This window comes from Cetorhinus maximus, chromosome 5 (genome assembly GCF_964194155.1).
Source record: "Cetorhinus maximus chromosome 5, sCetMax3.hap1.1, whole genome shotgun sequence".
NCBI classification, from domain to species: domain Eukaryota; kingdom Metazoa; phylum Chordata; class Chondrichthyes; order Lamniformes; family Cetorhinidae; genus Cetorhinus; species Cetorhinus maximus.
In genome coordinates this window covers 129,663,677-129,679,726 of record NC_135883.1, presented here as the reverse complement: position 1 = coordinate 129,679,726, position 16,050 = coordinate 129,663,677, and the positions used below count along the sequence as shown (strand labels likewise).

At 44.0% G+C, this 16,050-nt stretch overlaps 1 protein-coding gene across 2 annotated transcripts in view; it reads left to right on the top strand.

Annotated features, from left to right (window-relative positions):
* The window catches only part of cyb5r4 (cytochrome b5 reductase 4), a 117,453-nt gene that overhangs the window by 73,925 nt on the left and 27,478 nt on the right, over positions 1–16,050 (top strand). For both annotated transcript variants that reach the window (XM_078542486.1, XM_078542485.1), the window contains exon 13: positions 10,414–10,561. In XM_078542486.1, coding sequence (XP_078398612.1) covers positions 10,414–10,561 — 148 coding nt within the window. The remainder of the gene's footprint in view (positions 1–10,413; positions 10,562–16,050) is intronic.

Below are 16,050 nucleotides of genomic sequence, written 5' to 3'. Positions count from 1 at the left end.
GCTGAGGAGTTTACCATCAAAACATCTGGGGCAGAATTTTACGCTGATCGGTTGGGCGCGTGCCCAACCCGATCGGATGTGAAATCGCGCGATAGCGCTCGCGCAATATTTCACTTGGCGGGCGCGCACGAAAGTCGGAAGCAAGCCCGCTGACAATTAAGAGGGCATTTAAGCCCATTAATGGCACAATTGTCTGTCATTTTGCGTAGCCCGACCAACCTTACGGTTGGCGGACAGGCGAATCAGCCAGGCGACCTTTGCATTTTTCAACAAACCTCATTCACGAGGTGGATGAGACTTCCGTGATGAAAGAAAATATAAATAAATGTCTGTGGACAGCATTTTCATAAGCTAAGTTTTCAGGTGACTGATTACGATGCATGGCCACTTTTTTTTCAGCTTTTGAAATCTTTATTTTTGCTGTGTCAGGTCTTCAGCTCTCTGCCTTCAGGAAGCTTTCTGTCAGCGCTGGCCCGCATCCGCATTGACTTCATCACCCACCCACCCTCTTCCCGCCCCTACCCCAGCAACACTGAGCTTTTCAGCACATGTTTCACACTGGCTGGCCGTTAATCGGCCAGCTACTGTGAAACCCCGGTCGGCGGTCCGTTTCCTGGCCGATCCCGGGCCTGCCTATCGCGCTTGCCCACCGAGCTGAAAGTTCAGGCCCTGGTTTTGGGAGATACTTCATAGGTTCATAGATGGTTACAGATCAGAAGGAAGCCAGCCACTCAGCCAGTCATGCCCATGCTGGCTCTGTACCAAAGCAGCTTAGTTAGTCCCACTCCCCACTCTGTCCCAGAAGTCCTGCATTATTTTTTCCCTTCAGGTGTTTATCCAGTTCCCTTCTGAAAGCAATGATTGAGCCTGCCTCCGCCACCCACTCAAACAGTGCATTCCAATTCACAACTACTTGCTACCTAAAAAGGTTTTCCTCTTATCATCTTTGGCTCTTTTGTTAATAACCGTAACTCTGTGTCCTCTATAGCTCTTGATTCTTCCACCAACCAAAACAGTTAATTAGTGTTATTCCTATATTTTGAAATAGAGAAATGAACAAGTCCATGGAGCTGTGGACTAGTTAGATTCACATCAGTGCCAGGAAGGATAATGGAACCTTAACTCAAAGATATAATAGTAAAATATCTAAAAACTGAAAATATAAGAAATAGTAGTCACCCATGGATTGCAAAATGGAACCAGATTCTTGACCAATCATATCAAATCATTTAAAGAATAGAAAGAGTAAACAATAACATGGCAGGTGTAATAAAAGTAGATTTTCAAAAGGTCTTCAACACGGATAGACTCGTAGCTAAGGTGGAATCAGGATAGCAAACTGGCTACAAAACAATAAAAAAAAGAGTAGGGGTGAAAGGTAACTACTCACTGGCAAAAGGTGGGCAGTGGCGTTCCATGGGGATTGGTGCTGGAACCACGGTTAGTCACAAGTTACATTAATGATTTGGAATTGGGAATTGGAAGTTCAATTTCAAAATTTACATATAACACTAAATTAGTGGGAGTAGTTAACACAAAGGAAGAAGGCATCAAATACAAGAAGGCATTAATGAACTTGCAGAATGGGCATGTAATTGGAAAATGCACTTCAACATAGGTAAGTGTGAGATGGTGCATTTTGGTAGGAATAACAAGGAGGCCACATACTGCTTCACTTATATGAGTCTAAATGGAATAGAGGCGCAAAGGGATCTAAGCGTACTGATAAACAAATCACTGAAGTAACAACAACAATAAAGTAATTGAAAAAGAAAGGCCGTTCAAAAAAAAAACAAGCAAACCAAGCATTGGGGTTAAAATCTAGAAGGATCGATCTGAGAAGCAGAGAAGTTACGTTAATATTGTATTGAACCTTTGTTGGACCACACATGGACTACTGTTCTGGTTTCTATATTATGAAAGGGATATAGAGACAATGGACAAGGAAAAAGATTCACAGGAATGATATCATAACTGAGAGAATAAATTCATCAGGAAAGGCTGAACAGGATGTCGCTCTTTCCTCTACAAATAAGAAGGCTAAGAGGTGACCTGATGGAGGGCTTTAACATAATGAAGGGCTGTGATGGGAAAAATGTTTCCACTTGCGGTGGTGTCCAAAACTATAGGTCATAAATATAAGAAAGTCACTCCTAAATCCAGTAGGAAGTTCAGGAGAAACCTTTTGACCCTAAGAGTGCTAAAAATGTGGAATGTGCAACAAGAAGGAGTAGCTGACGTGAATAGCATAAATGCATTCAAGCTCCAAGCTAATTAGATGCTGTATCCTCTCCAACACTGCATACTCTGGTGGGGTTTCATGTAGCAGATGACTAGGGGTACAATCATAGCATAAGAGCTCAGATCACACACTGTGTAATTTCAGGATAACTACTTTACACAAAGATTGGCATTTAAGTGCGAAAAAATTAGCGGAGAATTGGGTAGATGTTTGTGGCACTAAGTGATTGAAATATATTAGCTTGTGGAATTGACCAGATGTAACACTACCGCATTTCAGGCATTGACTTTTCTGCGTTTCTGTGTTACAACAGTCAATGACATGTTATGATCCCCAGCTGAGCTTACCACTGATCCAGGATGCAACCCAGCATGATAGATCCTAACTTTTATTTGTTTGTTTAGATATGTGGGGAGGGGCTACTGAACAAAGTCACTGGAGTCAGCTAATGAACTTTTATTAAATGTTTTATGCTTCTGTTAAACAAGAAAAGATGAACTATATTACAATACTCCTTCACCCACAACTATACCTTTACAGATATATACAAATTTGTAAGGATAACATAAGTCACAAAAGCTATCTTATACTCTAATGTTCACAGTAACTATACAGCCCATGTAAACCAATTGGCGACCTGTGGTCAGACACAGCACACTCTGAAAGCAAGTGACAGATGCCACCAGATGCTATGGATCTCTGCTCAACTCCCCCCAGATGCTTGTTACACCGTGAGCCAACCAGTCTCACTGAACTCCATCTTTCACACAAGGGTTTCCAATCTCTAAGAACCCACTTCGGAACCTTCTCCCAAACTGACCCTTTCTCTCAGATGCCTTCTGCAAGGGTTCAGCCCCAAGGTTTCAAACTCTCCTTCCAATGTTCCTCTCCCAGGGTCACCACATGCGTTCAAGCTGTCTTCCACAAACTCTCTCTCATCAACTCAGCTGTCAACAATACAGCACTGCTTCACATGCCCATAGCACAGAGTTATAGCCCTTCAGTTGTCTCTTTGGACCTTCTGGTTTCTCTCAAGCCTTTATATCACTTTGACTCTGCTTCCTGCAACATGGAGCTTGAAGCTTGGAGCCTTTCTCTGCCCCTCACTCTTAACTTCACTTAACAGGACCTTTTCCAGGTTCCTGCCCTTCCTTTGACTAGAAGGTCTTCTTGGGACTTTCTCCTGTTCCACTCCCCTGGATTCTTGGGACTTTCTTCTTTAGATTGGGATTGGCTATCTGTCCCCTTTGCTCCAGTCTCTGACTGGCAGCTACTTTTAACCAGTTTTAGCTTAGAACTGGCTATCTGTCCCCTTTTAGGCTGCCTCTGCCTGGCAGCTGTCTTCAAAACTGAACTCAAAAATTGCTGTTTCTAGTTTCTTCGATCTGTGTCTGTGGGAAGGACCTGCCTCTCAAACCAAACTTAAACATTAAAGCTAAAACTTATTCCTAACACCCGCAAATAGAAATATAACTTAAACTGTCTCTATTTCTTAAAAGACAAGAAATGCATGGTTTCAGGGTCAAGTGACCTGGACTATTAATGCAACACTGTTGTGAAAAAGTCAGTTATTTATGTAATGGACTGAAATGTCAGATTTTCAAGAACATTTTGTCAATTTTACTTCAAATTCCTTTTATGTAAGACAAAATTGCAGGAAAAATTAGACTAGGATAATATGTGAGTCTGATTTTTTGCCTTTGGTGCATTGTGTAAAAGCATACTGGTTTCTGTTTATGCAGTATAACCTTTGATTGCAAATCTGTTTTATCATGTCTTCAGCTTTTTGAAATAATACAGTATTATGAATGCACTTTAAGAGCAAATACATAATCTATGCTATGCTTTAAAATGGGGCTGTAAATTAATTGCAGTTAAAATATGTGATTATCAAATTAATTTTTTTGTGATTAATGTTTTACTATGTTAATAGTAGAAGTTATGGAAATCATGCCAGATTTCAAAAATGGGTGCTACAATGTTCAAAACCATGTTTTTCAAACACCACCAAGCCTGCCTGTTTTGTTTTCAAATTAAAAATATAAAACTATTTTACCTGATTCTGGCTTGGAAAACCATGGGAGGCATGGAGTCAGTTTGAGTGGAACTGCAAAATGCAAAGGGAAGAAGGCATTGGTTGGGAGTTGTTTATGGGCCTCCTGGCTGTGGTTGTGGTGTGGGGCCGTGTGAGAATCGGGAAATTGGAGGCTCATGCGTTAGAGGTGGAGCAATGATCCTCGGAGACTTTAGTCTTCATGTGCACTGAGTGAACCAGATGTGCAGTGGTGGTGTGGAAGGAAATTTGTGGAGTATGTGCAGGGTGGTTTTCTGGATCAGTGTGTTGGGGAACCGGCTGGGGAGTCGGACATTTTGGACCTGGTCTTGTGCAATGAGAAGGAGCTTATTGGTGACCTTGTGGTTGAGAAGCTTCTGGGAAGGAGTAACCAGGATATGGTGGGGCTTTCTGTTGAGTTTGGAGGTGACTTGGTTGGATCCAAGGCTGGTCTCTTGAATCTGGGTGGGACATGTTGTGTGATTTGGGAGTCTGAGTTGGCTAGGAAAGTACATTAAAGGATGTGATGGTGGACAGGTGGTGGCTGGCACCTGGAAAATTGATATATGGTTTGTAGCAGATGCATATTCCTTTGAGGCACAGGGGCCCCATGAAGAAGTTGTCCAGCTGAGAGATAGTGTTGGATCAAAGGAAGAGACTTGTTACTTTGCCAGAAAGATGGTTGAGGCTGAGGGTTGGGAGGACTTTGGAGTTGGGCAGGGGGCGGACTGAGAAGTTGATGAGGAGGGAAAGAGGATAGTGTAAGAGTCGACTTGTAAGAGATGTGGAACCAGATTGTAGACATTTCTATGTGTATGTGGACAGGAGGAAACAGAAACATAGAAAATAGGAGCAGGGGTAGGTTATTCGGCTCTTCGAGCCTGCTCCAACATTCAATATTATCATGGCTTATCCTCTATCTCTATGCCATACTGTCGGTCTCTCCCCATACCCCTTGCCGGCTTTAGAGTCTAGAAACCTATCTATTTCCTTCTTAAGTATATCCAGTGACTTGGTCAGCACAGCTTTCTGTGGTAGAGAATTCCACAGGCTCACCACCCTCTCAGTGAAGAAGTTTCTCCTCCTCCTCTCAGTCCTAAATGGCCTACCCTGTATCCTGAGTCTGTGACCCCTTGTTCTAGACTTCCCAGCCAGAGGAAACATCATCCTGCATCCAACCTGTCCAGCCCTATCAGAATTTTATACATTGCAATCCGATCCCTTCTCATTCTTCTAAATTCCAGTGAATACAGGCCCAGTTGACCCAATCTCTCCTCAAACAACAATCCTGTCATCCTAGGAATCAGTCTGGTGAACATTTGCTGCACTCCCTCTATGGCAAGTATATCCTTTCAATTGCACACAATACTCCAGTTGTGATCTCACCAAGGCCCTGTACAGCTGCAGTAAGCCATCTTTGCTTCTGTACTCAAGTCCTCTTGCAATAAAGGCCAACATACTATTTGCCTTCTTAACTGCTTGCTGCACCTGCATGATTGTTTTCAGTGATTGGCGTACAAGGATACACAGGTCCCTTTTTACATCAACATTTCCCAATCTATCACAATTTAAATAATACTCTGCCATTCTGTTTTTCCTACTGAAGTGGATAACTTCACACTTACCCACCTTATACTGCACCTGCAATGTATTTACCCACTCACTCAACTTGCCTAAATCGCCTTGAAGCCTCTTAGCATCCTTCTTACCCCTCACATTCCCACTAAGTTTTGTGTTGTCAGCAAGCATGGAAATATTACATTTGGTCCCCTCATCCAAATCATTGATATATATTGCGAATAGCTGGGGCCCAAGCACTGATCCCTGCTGTACCCCACGAGTCACCGCCTGCCACTCCAAAAAAGACCCATTTATTCCTACTCTGTTTCCTCTCTGCTAACTAATTTTCAAACCATGCCAATATATTACCTCCAATCCCATGTGCTTTAATTTTACACACTAACATCTTATGTGGGACTTTATCAAAAGCTTTCTGAAAATCTAAATGCACCACATCCACTGGTTCTCCCTTATCTATTCTGCTAGTTAAATCCTCAAAATTCTCCAGTAGGTTTGTCAAACATGATTTCCCTTTCATAAATCCATGTGGACTTTGTCTAATTCCATTGATATTTTCTAAGTGTCCTGTTATCACATCCTTTATAGCATTTTCCCTACTACTGATGTTAAGCTAACTGATCTGTAATTCTCTATTTTCTCCCTCACTCCTTTTTTAAATACTGGGATTATATTTGCCATCTTCCAATCTGCTGGGACTGTTCCAGAATCTACAGAATTTCAGAAGATGACAACCAACTCATCCATTATTTCAATAGCCACCTCTTTTAATACCCTGGGATGTAGATTATTGGCCCTGGGGATCTATCAGCTTTCAGTCCCATTAAATTCTCCAGCACTATTGTTTTAGTAACACTAATTTCCTTCAATTCCTCATTCTCACTCGACCCTTGGCTCCTTAGTATTTCTGGGAAGTTAATTTTTCTTTCTCCGTGAAGACAGAACTAAAGTAGTTGTTTAATTTCCCTGCCATTTCCTTGTTCTCTGTTATGAATTCCCCCATTTCAGACTGTAAGCGACCCACATTTGTCTTCACTAATCTTTTTCTTTTTTCAAACTTGTATGGAAGTCTGCTTTTATGTCCCTTACAAGTTTACCCTCATACTCTATTTTCCCCTCTTAATCAATCTCTTTGTCCTCCTTTGCTGAATTCTAAACTGCTCCCAGTCCTCAGGATTGCTACTTTTTCCAGCAACTTTATACGATTCCTCTTTGGATCTAATACCGCTCTTAATTTCTTTTGTTAGCCATGGGTTGCTTTTCCTGTTGTGTTTTTACACCAGAAAGGAATATATCACTATTGCAATGCATACACTCATTCCTTAAATATTCACCATTGCCTGTCTACCGTCATGCCTTTTAATGAAGTTCTCCAATCTAGCCAACTCACACCACATACCTTCATAGTTTCCTTTGTTTAGATTTAGGACCTGAGTTTCGGATCAGACTACTTCACTTTCCATCCTAATGAAGAATTCTATCATATTATGGTCACTGTTCCCTAAAGGATCCTGCACAGCAAGATTATTAATCAACCCCTTCTCATGGCTCAACACCAAATCTTGCATAGCTTGTTCCCTAGTTGGTTCCTCAATGTGCTGGTCTAAAAAAAACTGAAACATCTCGTACGCACTCAAGAAATTCATCCGCCACAGTATTATTGCTAATTTGGTTTACCCAGCCTTTATGTAGATTAAAGTCACCCATGATTACTATAGCACCTTTGTTACATGCATCTCTAATTTCCTGTTTAGTGCTGCCCCCTACCTTACCACTACTGTTTGGAGGCCTATGGACAACTCCTACTAATGTTTTCTGCCCCTTGTTGCTACTTTGCTCCACCCAGAGTGGTTCTACATCTAGATTCTCTGAGCCAATACCCTTTCTCACTATTGCACTGATTTCATCCTTAACTAACAACGATTGGTGGTGATGAATGTGGGACCATCGGAGGTGGGGACAGATGGAATTGTGGTGGGGAGGTGACAGGGAAGCCGGGTGTCTGGCAAGGATCAGGAACTTGAAGAGATCTGTATGGGTGGAGAGTTGGTCCTGGGGAGATTGATGGGACTGATTGGCATCCATCCTCTGACCTGCATCCTAAGTTTTTGACTACATTGGTTTTGATCTTCCAGGATTCTTTGGAGCAGTTCCTGGAGATTGGAGGGTGGCAAACATGGTCCTGTTGTTTTTGAGGGGAGGAGGAGGGAAGAAGGGGAACAGTGCCAGTTAGAAAATCATGATGTGATTAAGCAGAGCCAACACATAATTATGAAAGAGAAATTTGTGTTTGACAAAGTCTTGTGTTTAGCCACTGTTGGAGTGGCTAGTGGGATGGATTAGGGGTTTACTGTGGATGTAGTGTATTTGGATTTTCAAGGAGCATTCAATGGGGTGCCACACAAGAGGTTGTCACACAAAGTTGGGATTCATAGGATTAGGCCTGTTGTATTGACATGATTAAGGTTTAGTTGATGGCCAGAGAGCAGAACATGGGAGTGGGCAGGATATTTTCAGATTAGTGGGCTGTGGCCAGCGGTGTGCCATAGGGATTGGTTCTTGGGCCTCAGCTATTTACAGTCTATATTAATGACTTGGATAGGGGGACTGTGTGTGGTGTGCCGACATTTGCTGACGATGCCGAGTTTGGGGGGGGAGTGGGGGGAGGACGAGGGGACGCAGCGGAGGAACGTGAACAGGGGAATGGCATATGGATGACAGTGTGGTGGCGTGTGAGGTGTCCATTTTGGTCGGAAAAGTGAAAAAGCAGAGCATTTTTTTGGGTGCTAGGAGACTCAGAAATGTTTGCATTTGGAGGGGCCTGGGTGTCCTTGTGCACGGGGCACAAAGGATTGACATATGGATACAGCGGGCAGTTTAGAGGACAAATGGTGTGTTGGTTTTTGTTGCAAAGGGGTTGGAATGTGACAGTGGAGAGATCTTGCTGCAATTATGCAGAGCTTTGGTGGGGTCACAGCTGAACTACTTTGTGTGGTTTTAATCTCCTTCCCTCGGGGTGCTGGTGCTTGCCCTGGAATGGGTTCAGTGAAGGTTCACTGGACTGGTTTCTGCAATGGGGTTATTATCCCTAGTGAGGAGATTGGGTGAACTCGGCCTGTATTCCTTGGAGTTTGGAAAAATGGAAGATTATCTAAATGAGCATACGGAGTTCTTAGCGGGGTTGAAGAATGGATGCTGCAAATGCGTTTACCCTGGTTGGGGAGTTGGGAACACAGGGTCACAGTCTTAGAATGGGGAGTCGGCCATTTGGGACTGAGATGAGGAGAAGTTTTTTTTCACTCCGAGGATTGTGAATCTTTGGAGTTTTTTTAATCCATTCATGAGACTTGAGCGTCGCTGGCTGGGCCAGCATTTATTCTCCATCCCTAATTGCCCTCAAAGGTGGTGGTGAGCTGCCTTCCTGAACTGCTGCAGTCTATGTGGTGTAGGTACACACCATAGTGCTGTTAGGGATGGAGTTTCAGGATTTTGACCCAGCAACAGTGAAGGAACAACGATATATTTCCAAGCCAGGATGGTGAGTGGCTTGGAGGGGAACTTCCAGGCAGGGGTGTTCCCATGTGTCTGCTGCCCTTGTCCTTCTAGATGGTACTGGTCATGGTGGGCTCCCTCTCTCTCAGAGAGCCCAGGACTACATATCTGATTTTTTAAGTGTCAGCAACTGAGGCTTAGACCTGTTTTGGCATTTTTTTTATTATGCATTCATGGGATGTGGGTGTCACTGGCTAGGCCATCATTTATTGGCCATCCCTAATTGCACTTGTTCAGAGGGCATTTAAAAATCAACCGTATTGCTGTGCTTAAATGCCCATAGACCAGGTAAGGATTTCCTTCCCTATAGGACAAGAGTGAACCAGATGAGTTTTTAGCAATGGTTTCTTGGTCATCATCAAACTTTTAATTCCGGGATTTTATTGAATTCAAATTTCACCATCTGCTGTGGTGGGTTTTGGACCTGGAATACTAGTCCAGTGACAATACCACTATGCCACCGCCTCTGCTATAAGGGATTGTCAGAATTCTTGAAAAATGGTGGCCAGGATAGCCTCCTGGGGCCATCCCACCTCAGTTCCCCTCTTGGGTCCACCAATTAAGATGACAGACCTGTCTCCGGCACAAAGTGAAGGCTGATTTTCCCAGCAGCCTGGCATCGAAGGCGGGGTCGTGAGGTGGAATCATTGCCCCCCCCCACCCAATTCCCACTGCTGATGGCAAAACCCAGGCCCTGGTATCACAGAAGTGCTCACAGTTTAGTTTGGGTTTTTGTGTAAAATTCCATATAACAATAGCACTGGGAATAAAACAAACATGAGGTAGATGCAGCAATTATATCAACTTTTGTGTGACTAAATCAAAATTACCTGTGATTAAACTTTTAATAGAGATTAATTACAATTTTCTTTAGTAATGCGACAACTGCACTTTAAAAGGAAGGGATTTGTTAGTTTTGAAATAACCAACAATATCATGCCTAGGTAATGCTTTTTCCTCATGAATTTGTTGTTTATTTTATCTAAAGGAGACTGTGTATCCATGAGTAGCCCAGCAGGCAACTTCAAACACTCGCAACTTAAAGGAATAACTGAGCTCATCCTATTGGCCGCTGGTACAGGCTTCACTCCAATGATCAAACTTATAAACTTCAGCTTGAAAATTTCCTCTTTCAGGTGAGTTTGATCAGTTTGATTTCTGACTCTTTACGTTAAGCTCTAATCGTTTTCAGAATCCTGTTTTTATGTGTTTCATTTTATTCAACACAACCTGTGTCCAATACGATGTGAGGTTAAAATCCAGCGGCCTGGATCTTCCAAAGAGTGGCAGTCATCATCGGATTGCCCCGCTGCTCGAACTTTCCCCCGCCTTGACGCTGCTTTGCCAGATCTTCCGAGTTTAGATTTCCCGGAAATGCGGAGTGCAGCGTCCCTTGGGGAACTCCATCTCAGCGCTATAGAGTTAGAGTGAGGGTGGTGGTGAGGGGGGAAGACGGGACACGCCCCATTTTTACAGCACTAGCTGCTGTATGGAAGTTTAAATGCCCTGTTTGAATGTTAGTGAATGGATGTATGTTGGTCAATGTATTGGTGGGTGAGATAAATGGGTGAGAGGATGGCAGATGAGTCAGGTGGCAGGTGGGTGAGGGGGTAAGTGGCTCGGGATGGGTCGTCGGGTCGGGGCTAGTCAGGTCAAGTCAGGGAGGTAGCCGAGTGGGTGGGGTAGTCAGGTCAGATTGGTGGTTGAGGGGGGTGGGTGCAGTGGTGATAGGTCGTTTGAGGAATAGAGTAGTAGGGACGGGTAGTCAGGTGTGGTCAGTGGGTGTAGTCAGTGCTGGTAGTCGGGGGAGATTGAGGGGGAAGTCTGGGGCCAATATAAGTCATTGGGAGATCAGTTGTGGAGTTATTCAGGTGTTAGACTAGGTTTTAGTAAGTACCACTGAACTGACCGAAGTCTCCAATTCTCGCTCAGAGTCGGAGACATTTGCAGAGGGCCCCGGGGAGCAAGGGAATTGCCCAATGGATATTCAAACATCGCAGGCAATTCCTATGAAGGTCAGCATATCAGGACTTGCGCAGGTTTCCAAAACACGTTTTCGATCATAAGTCCGGCCTCGGACAATCCGGAGACTGGAAGATTGAGGCCATCTACCATGGTGTTGCAGAGAGGAAGCTGAAACTAGCACAGTGTTGAAATGTTTATCACCATATTCCTGAAGAATGTGATGACAGCATGTCCTAAACAATGGAGAACAGAAGGACTCTGTTACTTTTAGATTTCTACTCTCATTTTCTTTCTCACTTGCTTTTATTTTGTTCGCTTGGTCACTCTCTCCCTACATCTCTATATCACTTCTATTTCATCGGCTTGGCTTTTGCTTCTCTCTTATATTTTTCTTTTCTGTGTCTTTGTTCCTTCTTTTTCTTCTGGGATTCTTATTAGGAGGCAAGAAAGTCATCCAGGCATACCTAGCACAAAGGAAGATGGTTGTGGTTGTTGGAGGTCAGTCATCTCAGCTCCAGGACATCATTGCAGGAGCTCCTCAGGGTAATGTCTTCGGCCCAGCCATCTTCGGCTGCTTCGTCAATGACCTTCCATTATAAGGTCAGAAGTGGGAATGTTCGCTGATGATTGCACAATGTTCAGCACCATTCGTGACTCCTCAGACACTGAAGCAGTCCCTGTCCAAATGCAACAAGACCTGGATAATAACAAAAATTGCTGGAAAATCTCAGCAGGTCTGACAGCTTCTGTGGAAAGGAAGAGAGAGTTAACGTTTCGAGTCCGTATGACTCTACATCAGAATGGTCCTAAGACCTGGACAATATTCAGGCTTGGGCTGACAAGTGACAAGTAACATTCGCGCCACACAAGTGTCAGGCAATGACCATCTCCAACAAGAGAGAATCCAACCATCACCCTTTGATGTTCAATGGCGTTACCACTGCTGAATCCCCCACTATCAACATCCTGGGGATTGTCATTGACCAGAAACTGAACTGGGCTAGCCATGTAAATACTGTAGCTACAAGAGCAGGTCAGAGGCTAGGAATCGTGCGACAAGTAACTCACCTCCTGACTCCCCAAAGCCTGTCCATCATCTACAAGGCACAAGTCAGGATTGTGATGGAGTACTCCCCGCTTGCCTGAGTGAGTGCAGCTCCCACAACACTCGAGAAGCTTGACACTATCTAGGACAAAACAGTCCGCTTGATTGGCACCACATCCACAAACATTCACTCCCTCCACCACCGACACACAGTAGCAGCAGTGTGTGCCATCTACAAGATGCACTGCAGGAATTCACCAAGGCTTCTTCAACAGCACCTTCCAAACCCATGACCACTACCATCTAGAAGGACAAGGGCGGCAGATCGATGGGAACACCACCACCTGGAAGTTCCTCTCCAAGTCACTCACCACCCTGACTTGGAACTATATCGCTGTTCCTTCACTGTCGCTGGGTCAAAATCCTGGAACTCCCTTCCTAACAGCATTGTGGGTGTACCTACACCACATGGACTGCAGCGGTTCAAGAAGGCAGCTCACCACCACCTTCTCAAGGGCAACTAGGGATAGGCAATAAATGCTGGCCCAGCCAGTGAAGCTCACATCCCGTGAATGAATTAAAAAAAATCCAGGCATGACAGTTTTGGGTGCCTGAAGCAAGGGCTCACAGTTCTGTATTGAACAAGGTAATTTTCAGTAACTAATTAGAAGCTGCTTTAGGGAATATTGTGCTTGGATATAAAAGTTTAAAAACGTCATAATTTTTTTTTTTTTAAAGAGTTCTGCAGGTCAGTCAGCAGGCAAGGGGTGTAGGAATTAATGGTGATGTTCAAGAATGAGCAACCAAAGCACCTACCAGCCTGATAGAAAACTCACTGTGAACAAAGCAGCATATCAAAGACATTAAATGCCAGGAACGGGTTCAGGGGACCCAGCAGTAATGAAGTAACTACAAGAACTCGAAGTATATAAGCCTACAGATCTCACAACCTGGTCGGGGAGCAGCCGAGCATTGGGACTGAGCAAATGGAGTCACGGGTTGCAGGCTGTAAGAATTTTTTTTTTTTTTAAATTTATCAATAGGATGTGGATGTCACTGGCAAAGCCAGTATTTATTGCCCGTCTCTAACTGCGCTTGACAAAGTGGTGGGGAGCAGCCTTCTTGAACTGCTACATGCGGTAAATGTACACTCAGTGCTATTAGATAGGCAGCTCTAGGATTTTGATCCAGCGACATTGAAGGAATGGCATATAGTTCCAAGTTAGGATGGTGTGTGACTTGGTTGGGAACGTGCAGGTGGTGGTGTTCTCATGCACCCGCTGCTGTGTCCGTCTAGGCATTGGAGGTCGCAAGTTTGGGAGCAAGGGGCTTGGTAAGTTGCTGCAGTGTGTTTGTAGATGGTACACACTGCTGCCTCTGTGCACTAGTGATGGAATGCTTGAAGTGGTGGATGAGGGTGCCAATCAAGCAGCTGGCTTTGTTCTGGATGAGGGCAAGTTTCTTCAGTACTGTTAGAGCCACACTCAGCCTGGCAAATGTGCCTCGTAAATGGTGTACAGGCTTTAGGGAGTCAGGAGTTGAGTTACTCGCTGCAGTATTCCCATTCCTGACCTGCTTTTGTAGCCACAGTATTTATGTGACTAGTCCGGTTAAGTTTTTAGTCTGTGGCAACCCCAGCTGTTGATGGCCAGGGTTTTGGGGGGTGTTTAGAGATGGTAATCACGTGCAATGTATCGATTTGGCTGGGTAGGGATCTCAGGGGGAGGCTGAGATAGTTCATCCACTCAGTATTTATGGCTGAAGGTAGTTGCAACTGCTTCAGCCTTCTCTTTTGCACTGATGAGCTGGACTCCACCATTATTGAGGATGGGAATGTTAATGGAGCCTCCACCTCAAGTTAGCTGTTTATTTGCCCACCACCATTTTGACTGAATGCAGCTTACTGCAGCACTTTGACTTGACCTGCTGTTAATGAAGGATGCCCTCAGTGTGAAGACAGAATTTTGTTTCTGTAAGGACAGTGTGGTTTTCATTCATTCCTACCAGTAATGTCATGGATGTGTTGTCGTATCTTTGACAAACGGACCACAGGAGGCTCAGGTACAGGTCACGATCGTTTATTCGAGCAATTGCAAGGAGAGAACCATGTCAAGGCAGCTTGAGATAGCACTCTGCTAAATTACAAGTGTTCAGCATGTTTATACTTTACTGATCACGTGCATCTCTCGCATCAGGTACTTCCCACTTTTCACCCAGGCAGAGACTCTCCCTCCTATTTAAGCTGGGACTATCTGTCCTTCCCCTATGTTGAAGAGCACACTTAATCTTAGTTTTCCAAACTAAGTCTCCAGTCTGACTCTCAGGACACCCAATCTGTCTTATTTTTAATTCCTTCATGTTCAGTCTGGCACCCAGGACCTTGCTGATGATCGCAAGCCCTGCAGGTGTACAAAGTTCATGTGGTGGTTTTAAACTGTTTATGTACTTGCAGGCACTGGCTGATTGTAGATTTTAATCTAAGTAATTCATTCCCTTATAATGAATTCTCCCTTACCATAAATTCTCACTTACTTTCTTCCCCCTAACAGATGTGATAATTTCACATAACCTGATTATAAATGTGGATATAGGATTTTATAATGGAACAAGTGGTTGGAAGAAATATGCCAGTTGGAGATCAAGTGGTGCAGACAGAAAGTGCACACTGGCAGAAGACTTAATGTCATATATAAATGTAATATTGAATTAAAAGTGGCCTCATCTTAGTTACTGTCAATATTTTAATTAATTTTAGTTTAGATCATTGAAAATAATAAAAATTCAAGTTTTCGATAATAAATACTTAATCTTACCAACACCCAGCAATTTTCTTTCCATCCCACTGCGTATTGCCTGAAGTGATACAGCAGCTGACATGTAATTTATTCCTGCTCCTCTAAGAAGAGGCAGAGTATAAAAGAAAAATTAGAAAAAAAAACAAAAAGCAAAATATTGCAAATGCTGAAAATCTAACACACCATATAGTGCTGGAAACAGTCAGCAGGACATGCAGTATACCTTCAGAGAGGAGGGTAGGGTTAACATTTGAGGGAAGTGACTGTTCACCAGACCCTGTTTTATTTCAGAATTTTAATGAAGATTTGACCTATGCTAGGAACAATGTTTTTTAAAACTCATTGGCCCATAATTTCCGATGGAGTAGCAATTGAATCAGATTGCCACTCCACTCAAAGGTTCTTAACTTAAAGTCCAGGCGATCCAATCTCACCCGACGTTCAGACTCAGGCCAGGTGAGATCTGGACAGTGCAGCATGTCCCCAGGGCCTTGCATCCGAAGAGCTGTAGAGTCGAAGCTAAGTAAACCCCATCCCTTTTTTACGGCACTAGCTACCATAAACCAGGTAAGTTTAAAGGTCTTTGACAAGTTAAGTGTACAAGGTAAGTGGGTAGGATTGGTGGAGGTTCGGGTCGGGTTGGGCTTCAGAAGCGGTGGGGAGATGGGCAGGTTGGGTTGGGTCACGGAGGTTGGGGGTGGGGTCGGGTCAGGCCTCGCGTGGGGGTCAAGCCAGGGCCTGGTGAGTGGGTAAGGAGGTGGGGGTGAGAGTCTAGCCTGTCTTGGGGGGGTTGGAAAGAGTACCCGTGAGGGTGGGTGGA